The sequence below is a fragment of the Chiloscyllium punctatum genome, chromosome 11 (assembly GCF_047496795.1).
Source record: "Chiloscyllium punctatum isolate Juve2018m chromosome 11, sChiPun1.3, whole genome shotgun sequence".
NCBI lineage: Eukaryota > Metazoa > Chordata > Chondrichthyes > Orectolobiformes > Hemiscylliidae > Chiloscyllium > Chiloscyllium punctatum.
In genome coordinates, this window is record NC_092749.1 from 90,723,287 (window position 1) to 90,751,193 (window position 27,907).

Sequence of the window (27,907 nt, forward strand, 5' to 3'; positions counted from 1 at the left end):
ATGCCAAAATAACCTGTTTGATGAACAGCCGATAACACGGCAAAAATTAACATTTTACTAGTGCGTCAAAGGGAAATTAAAGCAGTACAAGTCACAGTTTATAGATTTGTCCCATCTCACCACTACTCTCTAGTTGCTGAGCACAGCTATTGAAAACTGCTTCATAAAACAATAAGTAAGGATAGCACAAACCAATATTGTGATAAACTCAACTGTCACAACACAGCATGAGAATTACAATTTTGTTTGGTTGAATCCATGCCTATGTGGTGCACCTATTTTACCTGCTTCCCAATAAAAAGGCCCAGTGTTTGTCAATAAAAGCACAAATATCTTCCTTCCAGCGAAAGTAACCTTGGCGACCAGTTCCTTCCAATGATAGATTGTACATGGCCAACATCACAACCTGAAAAATCCAGAGGAACAAGCTTAATTCAAATTTTACTCCACTTAGCAGCCTATGAGAAAAAGAAAGACTCACATTTATATAAATTTTCACAACCTTGGGATCTTGTCTTGTAGAGCATTGTTATTATCTGGTTTGAATGTGACTTGCCACTTATCAGCCCAAGCCTGAATATTGCCAATGTCTTATTGCATATTGGTGCAGGTTGCTACTGTGCCTGAGGTATAAGAATGCTACTGCACTCATGTGAAATTATCACTGACCATCTACATTCTCTATAGCAGCCATTTTCTGGGGCTAAGATGAATGGCCTCCAACAACTATGTCCTGTTGAAGGGCTTATGCCCAAAACGTCAATTCTCCTGCTCCTTGGATGCTGCCTGATCTGCTGTGCTTTTCCAGCACCAAACTCTCGACTTTGATCTCCAGCATCTGCAGTCCTCACTTTCTTCTCCAACAACTGTAACCATCTTTTTTTGTACTAGGTATGATTCCACGCTGTGGAGTTTTCCATTCATTCCCACTGACTTCAATTTTGCAAAAACACATTGATGTCACACTTGGTCAACTGCTACTGACATCAAGGGCAGTCACTGTCATCTCACTTCAGGTTCACCTCTTTTGTCCATTTTTAGACTAAGGATAAAGAGGAAAGAAGCTGAGTGGCCCTGACATTATCTAAACTGAGCATCATTGCATCTTGAAAACTCTCCTCCAAACCACAGTATAATTACCATTCCTTCACTGTTGCTGGTTCCAAAGCCTAAAACTCAGTTCCTAACAGAACAGTACAGGGTCCAAGGACATTTGCTGTTCAGCAACATCTCCACAGCAATTAGAGATGGGCCATAAAAACTGGGCTAGCTAGTGATGATCACATCCTATGGACAAATTTTTTAAGAAATATCAGGGAACAAACTACTGACAGTTAATTGATAGCACTATCAAGCACTATCAAGACCCTTTCCATTACCTTGCTGATGATAATGAGGAAACTAATGAGAGGGTAACTAGCCTTGTCGGATTTGGAGGAGAGGATTTCATAGACAGGAGAACACAACTGGACAATTTTCTCATTACTGGTAGGTGCCAGTGTTCTGGTGCACAAGCTTTCAGGACTATTGCCAGGATGTTGTCAGGGTCCATCGCCTTTCCAGTATCTAGGGCCTTCAGCCATTACTTGATATCACTTAAAGCAAATCAAGTTGGCAGAAGATTAGCATCTGTGATGTTAGGGGCCTCAAAAACCAAGATGGATCATCCACTCAGCACTTCTGTTTGAAGATGGTTACAAGTATTTCAGTGTGGTCTTTTGTGTTGACACACTTAATTTCTGTATCATTTAAGATGGGAATATTTGCGAAGCTCACTCTAGATATCAGTCATTTAATTCTCCACCATCATTCAGGTCTGGATGTGGCAAGACAGCTGAGTTTTGATACGATAATTGTTTGTGAAACTTCTTAACTCCATTGTTTAAAGCTTCAGCTATTTGGCATCCAAGTAATTCTGGTTTGCAACTTCACCAGGTTAATATCTTATTTTCAGATATGCCTGGTTTTGCACTCTTCATTGTCCTTTCTGCAGTCACCATTGAACCAGGGTTTATTCCTCGACTTGATGGAAAATGGTAGAGTGATGTATCTCCCAGTCCATGATGTTACAGATTGTTGTCGAATACAATTCTGTTGTTGTGTCTCATCGATGCCTCATTTCAAATTGCTGGATCTGGTCACAGTCGATCTCATTTAGTGTGGTGATAGTGCCACGCAACTCAATGGAATGAAGGATATAATCTGTGTAAAGACAGGGCATCGTCTCCATAAAGACAATGCAGTGAATAATTCTACCCACACTGGTGAAGGCAGATGCAACTGTGACAAGATATTAATAAGGATAAGGTCAAGTAGTTTCTTACTTCCTGTTGGTTCCTCCATCACTGTCCACAAACAGATACACCGCTCAGTACGCAGCCAATAATGGTCCTCCCACCTTTTGATTTTGTAAAACACTTCCTTCTGGACTTTTCTAATTCATTCATGGGATGAGGGCATTGCTGGCCAGGTCAGCATTTATGGTCCATTCCTAGTTGTACAGAGGGCAGTTAAGAGTCAACCTGGATTAGAGGTGCTGGAAAAGCACAGCAGTTCAGGCAGCATCCGAGGAGCAGTAAAATCGATGTTTCGGGGAAGTGCCCTTCATCAGGAATGCAGCAGCATTCCTGATGAAGGGCATTTACCCAAAACGTCAATGTTATTGCTCCTCGGATGCTGCCTGACCTGCTGTGCTCTTCCAGCACCTCTAATCAAAAATCTGGTTTCCAGCATCTGCAGTCATTGTTTTTACCTAGTTAAGAGTCAACCACATTGTTATGGATCTGGAGTCACATGATGGCTAGACCACATAAGAATGGCAGTTTCCTTCCCCAGAAGGTATTAGTGATCCAGATGGGTTTTTCCCACAATTGAGAATGGTTTCATGGTCTTCATCATCTTAATACCAGAATTTTTTTTACTGAATTCAAATTCCACCATCTGCCAATGCAGGATTCCAACCCTTGCCCTGAACATTATCTGGGTCTCTGGATTAACAGTCCTGACATAATACTACCAGGCTGTCACCTCCCTTTTATTATAGTTTTTCTTATGTTCCCTACGCTTTTGAGACATTTATTAATGGCAATGTCGCTGATGCACACTGAAGTGCCCCATCCAGAGAATATTCTGTGCCACTTACATTCTCATTGCTTCTTACAGGTGGCGTTCAATACAGAGGAGTGCAGTCTCAACAGCTGAGGAAGGGTGGTACTTGTTATCAATTGAAAGTCTTTTTGACAGTGCAGTATCATCCAGCTACACTGGACAGCCAGCATACATCTATGGGCTAAATCTTGAGTGTGAGTCTTGAAGCAACAATCTTCTGACTACAGGGTTTAAAGGAAAAACTATAGTTTGATAAAAAGAGGCTAATGTTTGCTAGTGCAAAGGATATTTCTCAAATTGAGGAGCCATTTTTCTTTCACATGCATTGATGAAACATAAATTTGATTTGATTTTGCAGCAGTGGGGAGTGGTGAGAGCAGGGACCGGGGGTTTCCGGGAAGGTAAATTTCTCTCTTAAAGACTTACCTCATGAATAGGTGGAGCGAAAGCTCAACAGGAGTGGTTGTGGATACGGGGATTGCTGAGCATGTGAACTGATATATTTGGGCTGTAATTGAAGGAAGGTTTAGAGGAGATGTCAGAGATAAGATTCTTTACATAGAGTGGTGGGTGCGTGGAATTCACTGCCAGTACTGGTAGTAGAGTCAGGGACATTTAAGCAACTCTTGGATAGGCGCAAGGAAGATAGTACAATGAAGGTTATGTAGGTTAGTTTGATTTTAGAGTAGGATAAAAGGCTGGCACAACATCGAGGGCCGCAGAGCCTGTACTGTGCTGTACTACTCTATGTTTTCGATAACAATGTACACCATCTTTTGCAAAACTTGAGAAATATTGGCAAATTAAATACACTGAAAGTTGATTTGAGCTTGAGAGAAACGATATGCAAGGACAATTAACTTTGTTAAGCAGCTATAGAAACCCTGTACATTGATCTGACAAGACAAACAGGCAAGAAGTCCATTTGATGTTTGGCAAATAAATATCACGAAAATCACAATCACAATATTAGAAACTTACTACCCTTCTGACTCCAAAAGTAAATTTTTATAGCTCTCCTTCAAGATCCTAAATTTAGTTACAACATATTGAAATGAAAGCAAATGTTTGCTACAAACATTATGAAATTGGATAGGTCAGTTTCAACCAGTTATTTATGGACTCAACACAATACGTTTGACCTCTCCCCTCTAAATTCTTAGATGCAGTGAGAAATTAGCCTGAGACTGTTTTACATCCTCCATGGAGAGTGAAGGAATGCTACCAGTATCCCGTGGCATCATTACTTGCATTCAAGGCTACTATATACACTACAATTTCACAAATGTCAATATTTGACTGTTCTTACACAATTTTCAATAAGAGTCAAGATCAGTACCTCAACTCTCTTTACCCACCATATTCTTCCCAGTTTCTACTAAAAATATGAATCTTCAAAGCTTCCACTACTCTCATATCCACAGCACTTTGATTTTTGACGGGGTTTAAAGTTCCAGATCTCCACCACCTTGCATGTGAAAATTTCCTTTTTGGTTTCCTTCCTGAATAGCCTAACTCTAATTTTAAGATTACACCCATCATTTTTGGTCTCCCCAGCAGTGGAAACAGCTTCTCGAAATCCATCCAATCAAATGTCTTCAATACTTCAAACATCTCAAATAGACCACTGCACAATTTTGCAGTCAAGATAATGCAGACCCAATTTAGAGGGCAACTTTCATTTGTTCTGACCTTTTTACTAGCATTCCCTTGCCACTATTTTATAGAAAAGAAGCATTAAACAGTTCCTACTTAGCTATAAATCTTCTTGATTACCTTAACCGTGAACAAAGACCCTAAAATACATCAAATCCAACTGGCTACATGAGGCAGTCCATATTATTAGTAGTCCACATCACAGAATGCAGCTTTCAATAATAATGATCTAATTCAATCAGAACTAATACAGAACATCAGACAAAGATATAGAGACAAATTGCAAGTTTTCATTCCATCATGTTTTGATCCTAACTTGCAAATTAACAAGTGATTTTATTGAGGACATACAATCTAGGCACATGGGTATCTTTCATGCTTATACATAAAGGGCCTCAATGAATATTTCTGCTTTGCGTTTACCATGAAGAAAGACATGAAGACTTGGGAACTTGAGGAAGTTAGTGGTGATAACTTGGGGACAGTCCATATCACAGTAGAAGTGGTGTTGGACGTATTAGAATGTATGAAGGTGGATAAGTCTCCAGGTCCTCACCAAATATATTCAAGAACATTGCAAGACACTAGAGAAGAAATTGTGGGAGCCGTAGCTGATATTTTTATGTCATCATTTTCCACGAGTGAGGATCCGGAAGACTGGAGGGTAGTGAATGCTCTGCCCTTCTTCAAGAAGGGCCGCAAAGAAAAACCTGGGAACGATAGATCAGTAAAAGCCTAACATTTTGATACATGAGTTATTTGAGAAGATTCTGAGTAATAATTTACATTGATTTGGAAAGACAGGGCTTGATTAGGAGTAGTTAGCATGGTTTTGAGTGGGGAGATCATGCCTCACAAATTTGATAGAATTCTTTGATGAAGTGAGCAGGAAAGTCGACGAAGGCAGGGTGGTAGTCTATATGGATTTCAGTAAGGTCTTTGGTAAAGGTTCAACATGGTAGGCTGCTCTGGAAGGTTAGATCGCGTGGAATCGAGGGCGAGCTGGCAAATTGGATATAAAATTGGCTTGATGGGAGGAAGCAGACAGTAAAAGTGGAAGGATACTTTTGAGTGGAGTACCTCAGGGGTTGGTGCTGGGCCATTGCTGTTTGTTATCTATATCAAAGATTTGGATGAGAACTTACAAACCATGATTAGTAAGTTTGCAGATGACACTAAAATAGGCGGTATCATGGACAGATGAGGAAGGTTATCAGAAACTGCAGCAGGACCTTGATCAGCTAGGCAAGTGGGCTGAGAAATGGCAAATGGAGTTTAATATGGATAAGTGGGAAGTCTTGCAATTTGGAAAGTCAAATCAAGGTAGGAATTTCATGGTGAATGGTAGGGCCTTTAGGTGCGTAGTGGAATAGAGGAAACTTAGAGTTCAGGTGCATGGTTCTCTGAAAGTGGAATTACAGGGAGACAGGGTAGCAAAGGAGGCTTTTGGCATGTTGATCTTCATCAGTCAGGGCAGTGAGTATAGTAGCTGCAAAGTTATGTTACAGTTGGACTGGTGAGGCTGCACTTGAGAGTATTGTGTTCAGTTCTAGTCACCTTGCTCTCGGAAGGATGTCATTAATCTGGAAAGAGTGCAGAAGAAATTTACAAGGATGTTGCCAGGAGTCAATAGTCTGAGTTACAGGGACAGGTTGGACAGGCTAGGAGACTGAGGGGGGATCTTATAGAAGCATTTAAGACTATGAGAGGCATAGATAGGGTGAATGCACTCAGTCGTTTTCCCACGGTTGGGAAATCGAGGATTAGAGAGTATCGGTTTAAGGTTAGAGGGGGAAAGAATAAAAGGGAACCAGAGGGGCAACTTTATTTTTACACAGAGGGTGGTATGCACATGTAATGAGCTGCTAGCAGAAGTGGTTGAGGTGGATACATTAACAATATTTAAAAGGTATTTGAACAAATACATAGATAGGAAAGGTTCAGAAGTATATGGTGCAAGTGCAGGGACATGAGGTTAGAGTGGATGGATATTTTAGTTGGCATGGACCAGATTGGGCCAAAGGGCCTACCTCTGTACTGTAAGACTCTATGACATATTATGCATTGAGCACAGTTTCAACAATATTACGTACTTGTTGCCATGTGAGCTTCAGTCTCTCAAAGTGGTCCTTCCCATCTTCCGCACAGTCTGAACAAGTGAATCGAAAGAAGTTATCACCCCGCAAGTAACTAGGATGTTCTGCCCTTAGCTGAGCTGCAGAGAGAAAGAAAGAAAGAAAGAAAGAAAGACAGGTTGAAAGAAAGAAAGGCAGGGCCTGATTTATGTTGAAACATGAAAAGAAAATTACTTTTATAAAGATAACAAAGTATTTCAAGTCAACAGATTATGCAATGTATAGGATATGCTCTGCCAAGCTCCAAAATACAAGTTGCTTCAAGCAAAGCTGATGAGACACCTCATGCTAAATGACATTCACCATATGCCTCTTCCAAGTACTTTTTTCCATCTTCCGTAATTATCAACCTCACAACTAGATTTCATACCAGAACGAAGTGATTGTTTTGAACTGTTCCAAGTGATGACAAGGATAATGATACAGGGAATGCAGTAGCCAATTTTCACACTGCTGAGTCCGATGAACACTGAAATAAATTGCCACATATTAGGTTTTAACGAGTGATTGAGGGATAAATATTGGGCAGGAAAACCAAAACTAAATCCTCTATCCATCTTCAAAATACTGATGGATTTGAAAAATTCCATTAGCAGAAAAGACAGGCAACTTCTAGATTCAGCAGAAAACACCTCCAACAGTGCAGCACAACTTCAGTACTGCCCAGGACCATCAGCAAAGATTTTAGGTTGAGGTCTCTGGAGTGACATTTGGACTGAAAGGTGAGTATCCTACCCACAAGCACTCCTTGTCTGACTCCTCTTCAGACCTGATTCAAATCCTCCTCTTCAGGTGGTGAAGGCACTGAATATCTGATGCATAGACTTAATATAACATCCAGGCCCTGGTGAATGGTGAGTTCAATGCTATCAACTAGACTGGCCCTGGAAGCACCAACTGGCCTTTTGGCTTAATTTAGAATGGCAAAAATAAGCCACAGTTCTCACTCTCCAGTGTGCTTGCTGGAAGTATGAAGTAGGTCAGGCAGATTTGTGTTTGAGCAGGATTCCACTCCTACGCCAGTACATGCTCAAACTGTTTGCAAACAGCAATTGGTGAGGTGCTGGAAATAAATCAGTTTTCATAAGAAACGTACCTAGTGAGGAGTAAGTGACACAAAGAAAAGGAAATGGGAATAAGAGAAAAAATTAAAACCATGAAAGCCACAGTTTTATTTTTCAGAATATAAATCCACAGTATTTTGTTCATAATAAAATTGATGTCAAATATCAAAAACCTCATTTTTGAAGTACGTGTATATCAAATAAAGATCCTAATAATTGTAGATTCACCTTTGTATTCTACAACTAAACCTGTGTCACAAATGAGCAATCCCGAATTCTTAAACTAGTTTGCACAAGCAATCATGACTGGATGCTGTTTATTGTTTTAATTGAGTGCTAAGAGTATTTGCATTGATATTTCCTTAAAGAATCTGAAATCAACAAAGTGCTATTGCGACTGGGTTTGTATACCCTTGAGTTTAGAAGACTGAGAGGGGATCTGATTGAGACATATGATTATTAAAGGATTGGACAATCTGGAGGCAGGAAACATGTTTCCGCTGATGGGTGAGTGCCGAACCAGAGGACATAGCTTAAAAATGTGGGGTAGACCATTGAGGACAGAGATGAGGAGAAACTTCTTCACCCAGAGAGTGGTGGCTGTGTGGAATGCTCTGCCCCAGAGAGCAGTGGAGGCCCAGTCTCTGGATTCATTTAAGAAAGAGTTGGATAGAGTTCTCAAGGATCGTGGAACCAAGGGTTATGGAGATAAGGCAGGAACAGGATACTGATTAAGGATGATCAGCCATGATCATATTGAATGGTGGTGCAGGCTCGAAGGGCAGAATGGCCTACTCCTGCACCTATTGTCTATTGTCTATATTACATTCATGATGATATTGCTGTCAGAATGGGATGTAGATTTTCTTTTGCTAGTGTTCAGTGGCAACACAAAAACTAAACAGTTAATCAGCGTGATGTATTTAAGTTTTGAAAAGAAATATCAATAAGCTTTTAGGGTACAGTTCAATGTGCATTTGAAATAGTTTACAAATCAATTATTATATAAAGCACAGGAAACATCTATTCTTAGTTAAGTCCCTAATAACATTGAAACGTGGTACTGAAAAGAATGCAGAAATAGTTCCATTAACAATCCTACAATGACTGAAATGAGGAAGCACAATGATGCAGTCAAAAAAAAACATTTGCTATCAGTTTGTGGTACTATTTTGGTATGCTCTTAACCATATGCAGCAACCATATCACACACAACACAGTATTATTAATAGCAGTGATGTGATTAATGTGTGTTCACACTAGGTGAGGAAAGAATGTTAGCTGGAAATACAAGATGAAACTGTGCACTTTTCTCACTGACGTGCCAGATCAATATCTGTCAGGATAACCACAGCTTAATGTCTCATTCACTCAAAAGGAACTTAGAACACGATTCATGGGTTATCACCAACAATGGCAGCATTTCTTGCTCATCTTCAATTTCGCCCAAGAAAATGCTGGTCAGCCATCTTGAAGAACCATTGTAGATTTGTGATAAGTACACCTTTAGTGCTGTTCAGGAGGGAGTTCTAGGACATCAACCTAGCAAAATTAAAGAAACAACAATACCCTTCCAAGAAAGCAGTTGCTATTTAGAGTGTTTCTTGCAAGTAGTGAAATTCCCAGCTGCCTGATGGCCTCATCCTTCTCAAATGGAGATTGTGACTTTTGAATGTGCTGTCAAAGAAACCTTGATGCATTACTGCAGCCCATCTTGCATCGGCAGCGCAAAGAGTCAATATTTGAAGTGGTGGACAAAGTACCATTCAGGAACGTCATTTGTTTTTGAACAGGCCCTCTTGAATATTGTTAGAGCTACATTCATCAAGGCAAGCATGAGGAATATTTTATCTTGCTCCTGACTTGTGCCTCATGGATGGTGGAAAGGCAAGTTACTCACTGCAGAATACCCAGATTCTGACCGACTCTTGTAGCCAGACAATTTGCACGGCTGGTCCAGTTAGGTTTCTAGTCAATGATGACCCCTGCAGGACATTGATGGTGTGGATTCAACGACAGTAATACCATTGAATATCTAAGTGGTTAGATTGCTTAAATCTGGTGTGGTGCTCATATTACTTGCCATTATCAACCCAAGCCTGAACATTCGACATGTGGCAGCACCTGGAAAAAGAGACTGCTTAACTACATGAGGAGTTACAAATGCAATTAACCCGCTTTTATCATCAGCAAACAACATTCGTTTCTGATACTGTGAAGGAGGTAGGTCATAGAAGAAGCTCTGAAGGATGGTTAGGGTGAAGACTCTGCCTTGACAAACTCTTGCAGCTGAGATGTTTGATTCCCAACAATAAATACCTTCCTAAATTTGGCTCCAGTAAGTGGTAAGACTTCCCTAATACTTATTACTTCAATTTTACGGAGGCATTTGATGCCACATTTAGTCAAATGTTGCTGGAATATTAAGGGCTGTCATTCTCATCTTTTGAACTTAGCTCTTTTGTCTTTAGTTAGACCAAAGCTTTAACAAACTTTGGAGCCTAGAGATTCTGGCAGAACCCAAACTGAACATCATTGAGCAAGTTGTTGCTGTTCCATAACACTATCAATGACACCTTCTGTTGATTTGCAGATGAATGCAAATAAACTGAAGGATGCAATTTGCCAGGTTTGAATTGTACCAGTAGGTGATTCATTGCAAAAATATCAAGTAGAAATCAGACCCATAGAAATCAGACCCATTGCAATCCATTGCACATCAAGATTTCATGTAACTTAAGCTGGCAGTAGACTTGGAACTATATCTCTTGGCAATGCATGACATATAGTTCTTTGTCCACTACACACTTTAATGGATATTACTTCATTCAAATCTTCATATGATATGAACACAACTTATAGAAATGTCCTACACTAGAGGAAAAGGAAGCCCATGAAAAGCAAAAATTGGAAAATACTGCAATTGTACAAAGCCAGTCACCTTTGAAGACAGAAAATAATTTGGGTTTAGATCCTTTGCCAGATCTAGACTGAAGGCAATATGTTGAGTCTGATTGCATTTAATACCATTAACAGACTAAATGAACTTCTGAGTTTCCAGTCCTGAATGACATTCTTCAGACCTGCTGTATTTATAGCACTTTCCATATTATTATTTTTTCTTTCCAGGAGATAATTGTATTAAATTTATAAAAGAAAACAACTACGGTTAGTTCTTCTATAATGCAATGGTTACATTCTTCGGCAACCCCACATTATACAAAAATTGTGCTTTACAGAAACAGCGCTTACCAAGTTTTGGTGCTGTATTCACATTAAGCCAACACACGTTTTTAAAGTTCACGCTTTAGAAACAGCGTCCCCAATCCATCAATCGTGTTACAACAAATTTGCATTTATGAAACACTGGTTATAACACTAAACCTAACCTTGCAACTGCAAGAATCAAGTTATGAAGGTGACAGCAAATTGTAAATATAAACAAAGTGTCACTATACTATTAGAAATACTGGGTAGAATATTTTTTCTTTTTGATTCCAAGTGTGAAGGCTGGCCTAGTAGCAGGAAGGAAGCCTGTTCAAGGAGGAGAAAGTGAGGATTGCAGATGCTAGAGATCAGAGTCAAGAGTGTGGTGCTGGAAAAGCACAGCAGGTCAGGCAGCAACCAAGGAGAAGGAAAATCAATGTTCAGGCATAAGTCCTTCATCAGGGTTTCCTAAAGGGCTTTTGCCCGAAACGTTGACTCTCCTGTTCCTCGGATGCTGCCTGACCTGCTGTGCTTTTCCAGCACCACAATCTCAGGAGCCTGTTCAAGCATGGGTCAGGTTTTAGAGTCAGAGTGACAGTCACACAGCAGAGAAACAGACCCTTCAGTCCAACTAGTCCCTGCCGAATAAAGCTCCAAACTAAAATAGTCCCACTTATCTGCTCCCGGCCCATATTCCTCCAAACCTTTCCTATTCAAGTACCTATGATAACTTTCTTCTCAGTTGTTCACTACATATGCACAGAAATTAAAATGCCAAATTTTATGATGTTATGAAGTTATGTTAGGACACTATGATGCCCGCCAAGACATTACCACCTTTGATATCAAGATGCCATATTTAAAAGACAGCTGGACTGAACTTCACTCTCTGCAACAAAGGAGCATCACTCAATCTGTGCTCATCAACCACCCCAGGTAATATTAAAGACCAGGAAAAAAGCAGAAACTCTATTTGACAATGTCTCCATAACACTTCTTCCGAATGCTGTCTAGGAGAGAAGAAAAGTTCTTTACCCTTTGAATATCAATAAGAGGCCATCCTGACTGATGAAGGCAACCTGGAGGGAGGCGGCTGCAGAGATCAGTACCATGAATGACTCAAACTACCTGGCTTCGGTGTCAGAGGACAAATGATCACTGTCTACTTCATTTGCCCATGATTATGAATTAACACTGTAAGGTTGCCAGTGCAAAAGAGTGCCACACAGAGTTAGATGTCAGGCATCACCGTCAAATAGCTGACACTTCATTGCTGATACCACAATAATACTGCCTCTCACACATCTGCAAAAGTGCACAACAGTCAGCAGGTCATGCACCATCATCACAACTAACAGATTTTCACCTACAGCTTGCAAGATTTCAGAATACAATAACAAAAGATTGTCTTTTGAATTCAATATCACTTAACTGTCCCAACAGGCCTGCTGGAGCTGGTTTGTTGGCTCATTCAGACTTCACTATTAACTCTAAGCGTTTAACAACAAGTTAAACTACATTTCACTGACACCTCTCATGATCTGATCAATATATTCCAATCACAAATAAGAATATACCAAGTTAATAGGTATGAATGGAGAGCTGACCAAGGCCAATCGGATCAATTGGCTAAAAGTTATGATAGTAAATAAACATATGGGAGATATTCAAAATGTTCAACAAAAATACAAATCAATGAAAAACAAAGACTATGTGATAAAAATCTATGCACGGCTTATTAAGGGTTTAAAAGGTAGTATTAAGTTAAAAGAAGAAGCTTACAACACTATAAAGAACAGTGTTAAGTCTGAAGAATACGAGTGTTTTAGAAACCAAAGAGGCATCAAAACGCTGATAAAAAGAGAAAAATTAAATGAGATTAAAGCAGCAAATAATGTAAGAAACTGGTTAATACAGAAAAAAAGGAGAGTAGCTGAAGTAAGCTACTCCTCAGAAGCAGAGACCAAAGAAACGATCATGAAAAATAAAGAAACGGCAGAGGTGTTAAACAAGTATTTCAAAATCTAGAGATTAATCAAGAGTGAGAAAATTGAGCTAGTTAATATCAATAAAGCAAAAGCACTAGAAAATTTCATGGAATCAAAATCTAACAATTCACAGGATTGAATGATTAACATCCCAGCACTCTAAAAGAGTTGGCTGGCAATATAGTGAGTTCACTAGTTATGATTTTTCAGAATTCCCTAAACAGTTCCAGCAGACTAAAAATTAGCCAATATAATTCTGATATTTAAGAAAGGAAAAAAGCAAAGAACTGTAGGCCAGGTAGTTCAACTATGGTAATCAAGAAAGTGCTGGAATCTATTATTAAGAAAGTCTTAACATTGTTATGCTTTTCTAATTACAATCGGAGCAAGTCAACTTCGTTTTAAGAAAGGAGAATCCCGGATGATAAAATATATTGAGAAGGTTTTGAGGATGTAATCAATAGTATAGATAAAGGGAACCAATAGATATAGTAGACTTTCATTTTCAAAAGGCTAGGTTCTCTTGAAAGCTCAATAGACAAAATAAGAGTTCCTTGAATTGCAGGTGATATATTAGCACGGATAGAGGATTAGTGGATAGGAGCCAGCAGAAGGAATAAATGGAACTTTTTTTTTTAACCTTGGCAGGTATTCAATGGAGTACTGAAATATCAGTGCTGCGGCCTCAGCTACATAAAATCTATATTCATGACTTGGAGGAAGAGATAAAGAGTAATACATCTATGTTTGTTGCTGGTATGCAGCTAGGAGAGAATGCAAGTTGTGAAGAGGACAAACAGATTGAAAAAGAACATGCAGATAGGTTAAGTGAGTGGAATACAAGGTGGTAGGTGGAGTATGGTGAAGTATGAGGTTATTTACTTTGGTCTGAAAAGAAGATTTATAACTTTAAACATCTTGTAAAGATAGTCAATATCAATGTTCAGAGAGACTCAGACATACTTGTATAATGAACACAAAAAGCATGTAGGAACAGCAAACAGCTAGGAAAGCAACTGTCATGTTGGCCTTTCTGACAAGGAGTTGGCATAGAAGAATAAAGTCATCCTGCTACAACTGCACAAGGCTTTGGTGAGGGTGTCCTATGCCTACTTTGCTTGTGCCTCAATTCACCTAATCTGATGCAAATTGTTCTTGATCCTGTGCCACCTGTTCAGAAGCTTCATGTACATTCTCATCAAATGAAGAATAAGGATCAATGATATGAAATTCCACAAGGCCTCCCTCTCTGCAGGGCTCGAGATTGTGCAGAGTACAGTGAACTACCATGGTACAAGACACCAGCACTAGAATATGCTGAAGGCCTCCACTAGATTAGTATAGGCATCCACAGCCATCTTCAGTAACTCAACGGCCTACATGTCACTTTAATGAGCAAGGAGAAAGTGCCATATCTCTCTGCTATTGCAATGAGTGCTCCTCACAGGCATGGGCACCATATCCTCAAAGAACAGCGCTTATGCTGAGGATTCAGTTTCAACAGTTGCAGAATTGCACACAGATGGCATGGAAGCTCTCCTTGTTCACAGAGGCCACTGACTGAGCACTGGGAAATTTCACAATCATGCGTGCAGTCAATACCACCTCGGTGAATCCAGCCATAGTCCCCAAAGTCCCCTTTGCTGGTCCTTTTTGCAAATGTGACACTGCTCCAGAGTATCACTTTCAGAATATACTGTATATACTCAAATAATAGTCAAATCTCATGTAAACGTTAACCCCCTATTTTTAGCCAAAAATATCCGGAGTTTTCCATTTATCTCATGTAAAACTCGGCCCTAGTTCTTCACAGATAACAGATCAACATTTGTGAGCCAGTCTGCCAGCCATCCAGTGTGCCAGCTGTCGCACTCCACTCCGGGTTTCCAGAATTATTGTAATTTGTTATGTTTTCTTTTAATTATTTAGAGATTAATTGGGCTTCTGCTACTGATACAGTATGAATTGTGACAGCCATGAATTCCAGCCTCTCAGAAGTAGAATCCATGTAATAGTCGACTCTGTAAATTTAACTTTAAAGTAAAAAAAAATTTGACTAAATATGGTATATCCTGCCTCGCTGACACCTTTGTACGACCCCTTCGCAATAGAGATGGCACTCGTGTATGCTCTTACTGCCAGCTAGAAATGGTCATTGTTCACAACCCTTCCCCTTCCAGCACATTTTGCTTTTCAGATAATTAGTAGAGGCAACACTGATGCCCTACATCACTGCTATGACTTCTAGCTGGTCAGGTTTTGAAGATACGTTAATCTCATGCACTGCTCAAAAATACAAACTGCATCATTAAATTCAAGTCAGTTATATTCAAACTTATGTTGATTACTTTCTATCAAGCTCAACTGACATCCCATGTCACAGCACAATGTTAAGCCATCTTTCCCACTGCTTGTAAATTACCTACAAGGAATTCCTCCCCATTTGCTCCACTGTGCCTCATATCCCACTTACAAACCCTGTAAAATTTCAGCTCGTCAGTAATCATCCTCTTCATATGCTTATAACATTATCCACAACATATAAAATTAGTATGGAGTGGAATCTTTCTTCCCTGAACTGCTCTCCCAACCTTCCCCTTATACAAAATAAGCTGACCTCCACTCATTATACATTTATACACAGCCCATTCACAAGCTAGATTGATAACTGAGGGAAGCACAAAATGAATAAGAGTTAAGGAATATAAGAAAACTCTGATGTAGATTACTTACAGTGTGGAAACAGGCCCTTCGGCCCAACAAATCCACACCGACCTGCTGAAGCGCAACCCACCCAGACACATTCCCTTACATTTACCCCTTCACCGAACACTACGTGCAATTTAGCATGGCCAATTCACCTAACCTGCACATCTTTGGACTGTGGGAGGAAACCGGAGGAAACCCACGCAGACACGGGAAGAATGTGCAAACTCCACTTGGTTCATTCCTATTTTCATCCCCAAACTTTGGTAATACAGAAATAACACTTACACAAACCAAGAGATAGTGGACTGGCAGAAATAGGTTCCTGAACCTTATTGACAAATTAAAGGTGATCTGGAAGCACCTAATATACCTCCACAGATAGTCCACTCCAGAAGAAAATTTATTTCAGGTCACCTACAGCGGCCCTCGGGTAGGTTCAAAAAAGGGTGATTGCTACGCTAAGTCATGTGGACATTACTGCTCTTCCCGAGAAAGTTATTTCTTACCAAGTATAAATTTAAACATATTTAGATGAAGATCACAGCAGTCTGTGAAGAAGCCAAACAGGGAAGGCTGCCTGATTCAGAGGAACTAATTTTATATAGAAGATCTTCAAAAGGCAATATACTTTTAATTAACCGATTCTGGGAGCCTAATTCTGTCTTGGACTTCCAACCAGTCTGCCTAATATATGAAACCCATGAATTTAGAAGTGGGCTAACAAATGCAGGTTCTCATTCATACGGATTTGTTTTGCACACTTTTTAAGCCTTTTAAAGAACCAGTGCAATACATACAATTTCAAAGAAATTAAAATGGCTACAATGTCTCTCGCATATCTGGGAAATCTGAATTTTTATGATAAATTTTCAAAGGTTGTTGTAACCTTTTATCATTTTAGTAAACCTTGTAGCATTTTAGGCCCATACAGAATCCTACTGCAATTCTGGTAATCATTTATTAGGTTTGGCAGCATTTGTGAAGAGAGGAACACATTTAACTTTAGACTATTATGACTAGGAGAAAGTGAGGATTGCAGATGCTGGAGATCAGAGCTGAAAAATGTGTTGCTGGAAAAGCACAGCAGGTCAGGCAGCATCCAAGGAGCAAGAGAATCGACATTTCAGGCATAAGCCCTTCTTCCTGAAGAAGGGCTTATGCCTGAAACGTCAATTCTCCTGCACCTTGGATGCTGCCTGACCTGCTGCGCTTTTCCAGCAACACATTTTTCAGTCTATTATGACTCCTTCCCAAAGGAAGCCAGACCTACTGAGTTTCACCAACATTTTGTCTTTTAATTTAGGATCTCCAGTATTTTGCTCTTCTATTGACAATCAAAACTGGAGGCTAATACTGCATTTAATCTACAAATAGATTTATTTTGTCTTTTGGTGTTATTTATGGATATGATTAAATTTTCATAATCCTATTTTTTTTAAAAGTGCATTTTGAGTGTACAAAGCACATTATCATAAGCAGTTCTAATGCCTTTCATTTTTTTTTACTGAATTCTACCACATAAGATCAGTTTTCCACTGTAATTTTGAGAAAAGTTTTGGACATTAGAGCAATTCTATTATTTTACTCTAACAAAAAGTACCACTGTTTCACTATTTCAGGAGTAACATACATACTTGCAGGTATCCATTTCTGGCATTTGTCACAGTAATACGACATCTCTTCCATCCAGGATGCTTCCCCTTCATCACCTAACTCACTGTTCAAAGAATCCCCACTGTGATCGTGGGACAGATCTACCGAAGCCTGATCTTCTGACTCAACTATTAGTAGGGTTTCCCCTTCAACTTCTCCTTCCTCCAAGCCTTCTGAGGCAGTCATTCGTGCACATTCATCCTCCATTTGGCGAGCAGTTAAGCTTTTTGTCTCTTCATTATCATCCATCTTCCCAAACCCCTGGCAAAGCTTAAACTAGAAAGAGTCAATGGCTAGAACATCACAGCAGTCACCCAAATAGCAGCTTTATTCTTTATAAGTTAAATAATACTAAGACGTGTTTTTCTAGAATTATGGTGGGTAAAAATATCTGTCATCTATAAAACATCCAAAGTAATCACTGCTCATTTAAAGAAATGAGGCTACTGCTTTTCAGACTGTTAAGAGCTTCCCGGGGTCAATGAACTTTGCTGACGTCGATCTGCTTCCAATTTCTTTGTCAGACTAATCTGTTCCTCCAAAATTCGAAGATTCTCCTTTTTGCGTGCCTGTCGTTCAAGGTCTCTGAAAACTCCTTCTCTCAACCTCTATGGAAAGAAAAAAAAAGATTTAGCTTCTTTTAAAAACTCAGCTACTAATCAACATAAAAGTTGCATTAATTTGTGCAACATTACTGTGTAACTTTAAAGATGCACATCCTAATCATCCAAGTGACTGGAAGTTCAAACATAGAAGCAAAAAAAAAGATTTTTCAATTGAAGTCCTTAATAAGAGCTGAGATAGTTTAACCAATTGAAATGTTGCCAAATATAAGACCTATATCATGTTTTGTGTTAACCTGTGTGTGGGGGTTTAGCAAAAGCTGATCCTAAAGAACACCATTTCAATCACATCACATCAGCTCTTAAAATGTGAGATTCTAGATTCAAGTATTAAATATTCCTCAAGCGTCCATTCACCTTCCAAAAATGCAGTAAGTAGTTGAACTGCTATCAGTTTAACTTTCTAGCAGCTACAGCAGGAGTCCATCTAGAGTTATTAATTTTTAAACTAAAATGATGGAGCAGGTACTTCACTGGGCCACGTCTGTAATGTTAATCTTAGAAAAGAACCAACTCCATAGGTCTACTAATAATATTAGAAGATTATTAAACATGGCCCAGGCATGCCAGCAAGGGTCGATTCTGGGCTTGGTAGTCTCCCTGGATGCAGAGAAAACATTTGACCAGGTGGAGTGGCTGTACCTCTTATGTACTGGAGGAGTTTGGTCTTCGAGGGTCTTTTTGCCAGGTGGGTGGCAGCAGTTCTCACTAATGGTATAAAGTTGGATAATTTTAGTATCAGCAGAGGCAGCCGACAAGAGGTGCCCTCTCTTGCTGCTATTATTTACTTTGGTGATTGAGCCGCTGGCATACACCATCCAGAGGGACCCCAACATTATTGCTCTGGAGGTAGGGTTAGGGAGGCATATAAGGTAAAAACAATGACTGCAAATGCTGAAAACCAAATACTGGATTAGTGGTGCTGGAAGAGCACAACAGTTCAGGCAGCATCCAACAAGCAGTGAAATCGACGTTTTGGGCAAAAGCCCCATTCCTGATGAAGGGCTTTTGCCCGAAACGTCGATTTCGCTGCTCGTTGGATGCTGCCTGAACTGCTGTGCTCTTCCAGCACCACTAATCCAGTATTAGGGAGGCATATGATCACCCTGACGCAGATGACATTCTTCTCTTTTTAACTGATCTTATGACATTTGTGCCCCATTTAATAGAAGGGATTAATCTATTTGGTTTGTTTTCGGGGTATAAAATTAACTTTATGAAGTCAGAGGCCATGACTGTGGGGGGACCTTTACTAGAATATACGATCTAGGGGATGGAACCAGTTTCCCTTTCAGGTGGTCATAGAGTGGTCGCAGGGAAGTTTCTTGTATGCAGACATTTTTATCACCCCAGCCTTTGATCAATTATATAAAGCTAACTTTATGCAGTTGCTACAGAAGATAAGGCAGGACCTTCGGCACTTGGAAGATCTTCCGATATCTTGGTTGAGTAGAATAGCTCTGGTCAAAATGAATGTTCTTCTTCACATCTTATATTCCATGCGAATGCTCCCTTTGAAGCTGCCTAGGCAAGCACTATGGAGATTTTACAGTTGGCTTGGATCTTTTATCTGGCATCATATGCGGCCTCTTATTAAGCTGGCCAAACTGCAGCTTCCGCATGGGAATGGGAACTTTGGAATTCCTGGATTTTAAGAAATGTCAATCGAGTTCCTTACTATCCGATGTGGCTGGCTGACTGGGCTTGCCAGGCCCTGTGGTCAATCTAACTGGACATAGAGATCGCCCAGGCAAAATGCCCCTCATCTATTTGCTATTTATGGACAAGATGAGGACTGTTATGGACCATTGTATAAACCCAATTGTTCTTAACACGGTTAAAGCATGGACAATGATATGACAAGGTGAAGGCAACTAACAAAAACTTCCCCTTTCACTCCCATAGTAGGAATGTTAGGATCCCATCTGGGGCTGATGGACTCTGGCTTTAAGCTCTGGCAGTTTAGAGGAGTCTCTTGTTTGGGAGATTTATTTGATAGGGAGGTCATAATGTTTTTCAAGCAGCTGAGTCAGAAATATGAGCTATCTAGGAGGAACCTTTCTCGTTACTAACAGGTTAGGAACTTTATACAGAAAAAGATTACATTGATGGTTAGTCCCTATAAGTCTGATTTGGAGAGGAGAGTGCTTCGGTCTGGGATAATCTTGACCAAAGTGGCCAAGCACTGACTTTCACTAATGAAGTCAGCACTCACATATGACAACAGCACTCACAAATTGGCAATGCCACACATGTTCAGTTCAGGAGTTTTAAAAGAGTCTATCCTGCAGACAATGATTCTTGTATTGATAATTATGCAGCAGAATCACAAGATTAAATATTCATTTTAGCAACAGGTCATTTTAATGAAAGTATCCTAATTTATCTGGAAAAAATGGAGAAGACCAAAACAATACAAGGTCACAAGTCATCCTTCACTGGAATCAATTTTTCTTATCATGCAATGGCTTCAAAGGGAAATATCCATATTGAACAGTACAATAGTAGAAGAAACTCTGGGCTATGCCAGTCCTCTTACACCAATAAAAAAGGAGGAACTGTTGCCAAAGTTAGTCAAGAAATCCATTTTTATACACTGGATCATAACATAATGGTGACAGAAACTGCAATGTTACAGGTAATCAATCAGCTGTTAGTTAAAAACTATTGAGCTAACTAAAAGCAAATGCTTACATTTGAGGCTAATTATATTTGGGCTTTGACAATGCAACATTTAAAAATTCTGCAATTTTTGAGAAGATTTGTAGCTCAGGTTGAGGTTCAGGTTGTAAGTTTGCTTGCTGTGCTGGAAGGTTTGTTTACAGACGTTTCGTCACCATGTTAGGTAACATCATCAGTGAGCCTCCAGTGAAGCACTGGTATTATGTCCTGCTTTCTATTTCTGTCTTGGTCTCTTAAGCTGGATGATATTTCCAGTTCTTTTTCTCAGAGATTGGTAATTGGGGTCCAAATTTGTGCGTTTATTGATGGAGTTCCAGTTTGAATGTCAGGCCTCGAGGAATTCCTGTGTGTCTCAGTTTAGCCTATCCTAAGATGATGTGTTGTCCCAATCAAAGTGGTGAACTTCTTCGTCTGTATGGAAGGATACTAGTGATAGTGGGTCATGTCTTTTGGTGGCTAGTTGATGATTGTGTATCCTGGTGTCTGCCCGTCTGTCCAATGTCGTGTTTGTTAGTTTTTGCATGGTATTGTGTAAATGACATTTGTTTTGCTGGTTTGTTTTGTATAAGGTTCTTTAGTTCATCAGCCGTTGTTTAAATGTGTTGGTAGCCCCATTTACCAACCTCTGAGAAAAAGAACCCACCCACTTTAAGAGACCAGACACAAACAGAAAGTGGGACATAACACCAACACTTCACCAGAGGCTCACTGATGATGTAATCAAGCATGGTGACGAAACGTCTGAAAACAAACCTTCCAGCTCAGCGAGCAAACTTACAACCTGAATTTAAGAATTCTGTTTATGGAGCATTTGGTAGCATTCTAATTAGGAAAGCCAAGAGTATTACCTATACAAGGGGAAAATAAAAGATGTACATGGAGTACTAAAACTCACTTTCAAAGCCACATTTCTTTCTTCAGCAATTGTCCTCCATTCCATTTTACTCTGTGTGGATTCCAACCTAAATACCACCCTTACGGTTTCACATTCACTCATGATTACGTCTTCAATATATTCAGTGTTGCACTGTTTTGCCTGCATCCTGAGGTCCACATTCAATGGCACCACCACATGCACATTCTTGGCCTCTCTTCAACAGCACTGATCCTTCCCATTCATCAGCAATCTGTCCTACAGGCTGAACTTGTTTGCACATTTTCGTTAATTCTATCACTTCTTCCAAGTATAAAGTTCTGCTATGGGAGCCTCTATGGATCTTAGCTATGCCTGCATTTCAATTGATTATGTAGAACATTCTTTGTTCCAAAACAAAAACAGAAATTGCTGGAGATACTCAGCAGGTTTGGCAGAACTGAATGGTCACCAGACTTGAAACATGAACACTTTCTTCCCACAAATGCTGCCAGACCTACTGAGTTTCTCCAGCAAATTCTGTTTCTGTTTCAGATCTCCAGTATTCACAGTTCTTTGTTTTTATTCTGCTGAATTCCCCTTCCTTACTTATTTAATAGTAACGACTGCATCAATGCCACTTGCTGGTCTTATCCTGAACCGGGAAATTTCATGAATTTCATTTTTAATTTTTATATTTCTGTCACCCTCACGTGATGAGTCTCCACTTCTTTCCCTCCCTTCCTTGACATCTCCACTTCTAGTGATAGCTAATTGACTAATATACACATGTCAACTGACTTCCCTGACTACACTTCCTTTTTTCCTCAGCTGAGGATCTCATCATCAGCAATCACTCATTAGTGAGTATGACTGTCTACCGAAGAGTTTGTCACTGGGCATGGGTTCCGTGGGTCCACATGTAGCTGATAGACCCAGGTTACGAGAGAGAGAGAGAGAGAGAGAGAGAGAGAGAGAGAGAGAGAGAGAGAGAGAGAGAGAGAGAGAGAGAGAGAGAGAGAGAGAGAGAGAGAGAGAGAGAGAGAGAGAGAGAGAGAGAGAGAGAGACAGACAGACAGAAAGAAAGGGAGAGAAAGAAAAGGGAGAGAAAGAAAAGGAAAGAAAGAAAAGGAAAGAAAGAAAAGGAAAGAAAGAAAAGGAAAGAAAGAGAGAGACAGGCACAATGATGCAGGCGCAGTCACATCAAACGGCTTGCACAGGAACTTTGGCGCAGCCGTAGGCACATACATCACTTGACGTTTAGGCTCTGCATCTCCTGTAGCTCTGTCCTCGAACCCCACCCCAATAAACCACAACAAAGATATAATTCCCGTCCTCACATTCCACTCCACTAATCTCTAAATCCAGCCAATTATCCTCCACCATTTTCACAAACTTTAGTCAGACCCCATTACCAAAAATATATTTCCCTCCCCAACCAATTTGCATTCCGTAGGGACAATTCTCTCTATGACTGCCTTGTTAGGTCCAAACCCCTCACCAACCACATTTCCACATCTGGCACATTCCCCTGCTGCTGTAAGTGGTGCAAAACCTGCACCCACACCTCCAGTCAAGGCACCAAAGGATCATTCCACATCTGGTAGAGATCTACTTGCAATACCGTCGAACCTCATTTACTGCATCCATTGCTCTCGATGTAGTCTCTCCAGTGTAGAGGAGACTGAGCGCAAACTCACAGAGTGATTCAGGGAACATCTCTGGTCTATACGTATCAACCAACCCCATCTTCCTGCAGCCATCCATTTTAACTTCTCCTCCCACTACCCCCACGACATGTCCATTCTGAGGACTTTATCGGTCCAAAGGCAGCACTCAGATTGTGGAGATTCATCATGTCCATGGATGTCAGCCTTAGAGGGAGCTTCCCAGGTAAAGTTAATAGTCCAAGTTTTGGAGGATTTCTCTATCGATCTTAGTGACAGGACGATCTGGGACAGACTGGTAAAAGCTTTGCGTCTTCTTGAGTCTGAAACCAATTCTTTGATATGCTTCGACAAGGGCATTAAATGAGGCCTGAAGATTCTCTTTAACAAGAGCAGAAATGACATTGTCGTCCACATATTGAAGTCTGACAAGTGAAGTCAGTGACGTTTTGTCCTCGAATTTCAACTAGCTGAATTTCAAAAGCTCTCCGCCCATCAAAGATCATCCTGGGCTCCCAAATAGTTGCCATTAGACACAAAGAGTAGAAAAGCAGCAAATGTAGATGTGATTCCAGCAGAGCTTTTCAAACTTAAGAGGAGCAGAGATTACCTGTCAGCTCCAAATGTTTTTGAAAATCCCGGACAAAGAAGAAATCACTGCTGATCTCAGGGATGCTACCGTCATCACTGTCTTCACGAATATCCACACCACTGGGAAGCTTGTTCTTGACAAGTAGAATGGTGATACATGCAGATGGAGAAAACGGTGAGGCAATGACACATCCTGCTTGACCTCAAAGGATTCTGTCATATTACCATTATTGAGGACTGTTGCCAACATCGCAGTGTCAAAGAGACTGAGGATATTGATCAGATTCATTAGTTCTTGATTTAAACAGTTCACAAAAAAGCTCAACATTGAGTAGCTTCAAGAACCAACAGACTAGTGAACTTCTAATAATGCCTTCACCAACATTTCCAAAAGGCTAACTTAAATGGAGTGGAGGAAATCTGGAAAAAGCTGAAATTGGCCATCACCTCATGCTGCGAAGAGACCAGACTACACAAAGACTAGTTTGATGAGAATGTCCACATAATCCAAGATCTTATCAACAAGAAGGGGACGGCTCTCCAGGCCTGGTATAACATCTCCTCCACTGAGGCAAAGAGGACCTGATCAAGTGTATCCTAGGACATTGTGGAAAGTTAGGGAAGAAATTGTAGGGCCCTTAGCATAAATATTTGTATCATGTATAAACACAAGTGAGGTGCCAGAGGACTGGAGAGTGGCTAATGTTATTCCTTTATTTAAGAAAGGCTGTAAAGAGAAGCCTGGGATCTACAGACCTGTGAACCTAGCATCAGTGGTGGATAAGCTGTTGGAGGTGAATCGGAAAGAGAGACAGAGAGCGAGAGAAAGGAGGAGTTACAAAGTAGAATCAAAGAAACCAAGAACCAATGATGGATGTGCATCTATCCTACATTGGTTGACAGAGAGCACAACCTTATTCAGAATAAGGCAAATTTTAATGGTTTGAGACAAGAACTTTCAAAGGTTGATTGGATCCCTTCGCAGATAACGGGATGACTGACAAATGGGAGACTTTCAAAAGTGTGTTAACGAGAGTTCATTTTGGATTATGTTCCTGCTAGAATGAAGGGGAAGGCTAATAAAAGTCAGGAACTACAAATGAATAAAGATATTCAGGTTCTAATCAAGAAGAAGAATCATATATTAGATTTAAACAACTGAGATTAAGTGAATCACTTGATGAGTATAAAGAGTATAAGGGCAGCTTTAAAAGGGAAATCAGGAGGGCAAAGAGGATATCTGAGATAGCCTTGTCAGATAAGGTTAAGGGAAATAAATATTGATGTTTTGAAAACAGTTCACATTACAGAACAGGTCTTAAAAAAACATAAATCTCTGGGACCTGATCAAGTGTATTCTAGGACATTGTGGGAAGTTAGGGAAGAAATTGTATGGCCCCTAGCATAAATATTTGTATCATAACCACAGGTGAGGTACCGGAGGACTGGAGAGTGGCCAATATTATTCCTTTATTTAAGAAAGGCTGCAAAGAGAAGCCTGGGAACTACAGACCTGTGAACCCAACATCAGTGGTGGATAAGCTGTTGGAGGTGAATCAGAGAGGGGGAGGGAGAGGGACTGCAAAGAGAACTGTTTCAAAATTGTCAATAAACGAACAATTAGCTCATTAAAATCTAAGGAAGTTTGAAATCAATGAGGTGATGTCCTACTTGCAAATGAATGGATAATCTCTATCTTAAGGCTATATGGATGCAGGAGCTGCTTTAGGGGAAACTACAGCAGATTATATTGTCTATTATTGTTCAATATAAATCTGATATAATATAAGGGATAGTATCTAACTCCCTGTTTAAAATATTCCAACTTTGTGAATGTGATGAAAATGCATCAGCTGTGGATTTGCCAATCTCAAGAATGTGTTTCTTTTGTGCATGGATGGTAAGGGGACAGACAGCCAGTTAGTGTAGAGATGAGGGATTTCTTCTCAAAAGTAGTGAATCTATGGAATTACTTACCAGAGAGCTGTAGAGGCAGTGTCATTAAGTACAAATTTAAGGCTGAAATTGATCACTGGGAAAATCAAGGTTATAAGGAAATGGTAGGAACATGGCCATTAGGAGGGTCAGATCAGCCATGATCCAACTTCATCAATGGCTTACTCCTGTTCCTATTTCTTATAGTCTTATAATCAAGGTCAAGGTAGATGGATTTTTAATCAAGAAATGAATTAAGGGTTGTAAGTTTAAAAAAAAACAGGAAAATGGAGTTGAAGAATATCAGATCAGCCACGTTCTTATTGAATGATGAGCAGGCTCAATGGGCTGAAACGTTCCACTTCTGTTGCTGCATCTTCGTCTTATGGATATATGTAGAAGTTATTTTGAAATAAACTTTTATTAACTTATGCCTGTTGTTTTAGGTCAATTTATTTCCTGTAGATTATAGGAAATAAATCATAACATGTGCAAAGATTTACAGTTTAATGGGGTTTTGATAATTATGTAGGATATGGATTAATTCTTCTAATGCAGCTTTGAAGAAAGCTCAAGTACATCAAGACAAAGAGAGAACTTAATGTCACCACATGACTGCATCTAACAAAGGAACTGTTGAGAATGAAAAAGTATTCCCTGAAATTTGAAAGAAGCCATAAAAGTGTCCTGTGCCAAATGATTAGACAATTGCAGGTGTTACATCATTATTTAAAATGACAGCTTAAAAATAAAGTCAGCAACAATAATTCAGAAAAAAAAGTAAAATTGCACAAGTTACATAAAAACACTCAACAAAAATTTATTAAAGGCAAAAATCAGGTAAACTAACTTGTTTTTGGTGACGTTATAGAAAGTTTGTAAGGGTAGAGGGTACACAAGACTTCAAAATACATTTAATTGGAGTGTCACACAATGAGCTTATTAGTAAAGTCAATAATGATTACAAGAACAACAACATATACGCAACATTCGCGAGGTAACAACAAACAGAGTGCTGCTGTAGATAATTTAAAATCAACTTGTTCGTGTGTGTTTTAGATTAAACCACTGAGTGTAATGGGATTCCCCAGAGGTTGGATACCGTTTGTTTATATATTTTAGTGACCATGAGTTGGGGGCACAGAACAGAATTTCAAAATTTGCAGATTTGCTCAAGGTAAGTTCTTTAAAGAGAAAAAAAATTGTTCTCTGATGCGATACCAAGAGAACACTAATTTAAAGGAGTTGGTAACAGAACCAAAGGCAACCTTAGGGTCTTGTAAGGGCCGATCAAATGCGGTTTTCAAAAGAGCATCTGGATGATAACAAAAGGGAAAAGGGCCGGGGAAGCGTAAGTAGGTATTTTTTTTTCGGGTGTGATGGACTTTAATATAAAACGGTAATATTGTGTGTGCTGGTGGTTGTTTGTGGGACGCAGGCGTACACGCGGTTGCTGCAGTCCAGGCCTGATGGAGACGGGAGGCCCAGAGAGCCGCTGGCGAAAGGCGCCAGGAGACAACGCGGGGCCACACGCGCCATCCCCTCCACACCGTCACGTGCTCCAACCGTCGCCTCACGAGCCGGTGGCGTTTCGGCTCGAAATCCCGCTGCGAACGAAGCGCCCTCCCACACCTCAAAGCCCGCATCCTGAAGGGGGTTGTCCACGACTGGGATCAAACTTCAAGCTCCAGCCCGAGGCTGCGTCTGGCCTCGAACCCCCCCTCTCCCCGCCCTGATTTTAGCGGCTCGAATGCCGTTTGAAATACCCACCTCCCTGTCCAGATGCTGCTTAAAATGGACCCCGGCCACCGTCCCTACTGTCAGCACCACGGAAACACCGAAAACCGCCTTAGACACTGTCGACATTCTGCGGCCTGGAAATCCCGGCCCGTCACCATGGAGACCGAGACCCCATCAGCCGAACACCGAGGACGAGATTCCAGGCGTGAACGGCCGAGTGAAGAAAAGGCGATGGGGCAGAGGGGAAGGTCCAACTGAAATGAAACACCGTCACCATGGAGACCCGAGAGCGCGCC

At 40.3% G+C, this 27,907-nt stretch overlaps 2 protein-coding genes across 3 annotated transcripts in view; both read right to left on the reverse strand.

Moving 5' to 3' along the window:
• Positions 1-17,770, reverse strand: part of kat14 (lysine acetyltransferase 14) — a 47,820-nt gene extending 30,050 nt beyond the window's left edge. The window contains exons 1-3 of one of the 2 annotated variants that reach the window (XM_072581228.1): positions 17,502-17,770; positions 6,858-6,979; positions 285-406 (exon numbers count right to left, since the gene is read on the reverse strand). In XM_072581228.1, coding sequence (XP_072437329.1) covers positions 285-406; positions 6,858-6,979; positions 17,502-17,769 — 512 coding nt within the window. In that variant the 5' untranslated portion in view covers position 17,770. The remainder of the gene's footprint in view (positions 1-284; positions 407-6,857; positions 6,980-17,501) is intronic. The other variant, XM_072581229.1, reaches the window with a different exon arrangement.
• A 200-nt stretch (positions 17,771-17,970) lies between these two features.
• On the reverse strand, positions 17,971-27,865 carry pet117 (protein PET117 homolog, mitochondrial). The gene is made up of 2 exons (XM_072581237.1): positions 27,642-27,865; positions 17,971-18,128 (listed from the first exon to the last, which is right to left on the reverse strand). The coding sequence occupies exons 1-2, from the start codon at positions 27,735-27,737 to the stop codon at positions 17,982-17,984; spliced, it is 243 nt and encodes an 80-aa protein (XP_072437338.1). The 5' UTR covers positions 27,738-27,865; the 3' UTR covers positions 17,971-17,981.
• Positions 27,866-27,907: the final 42 nt, after the last annotated feature.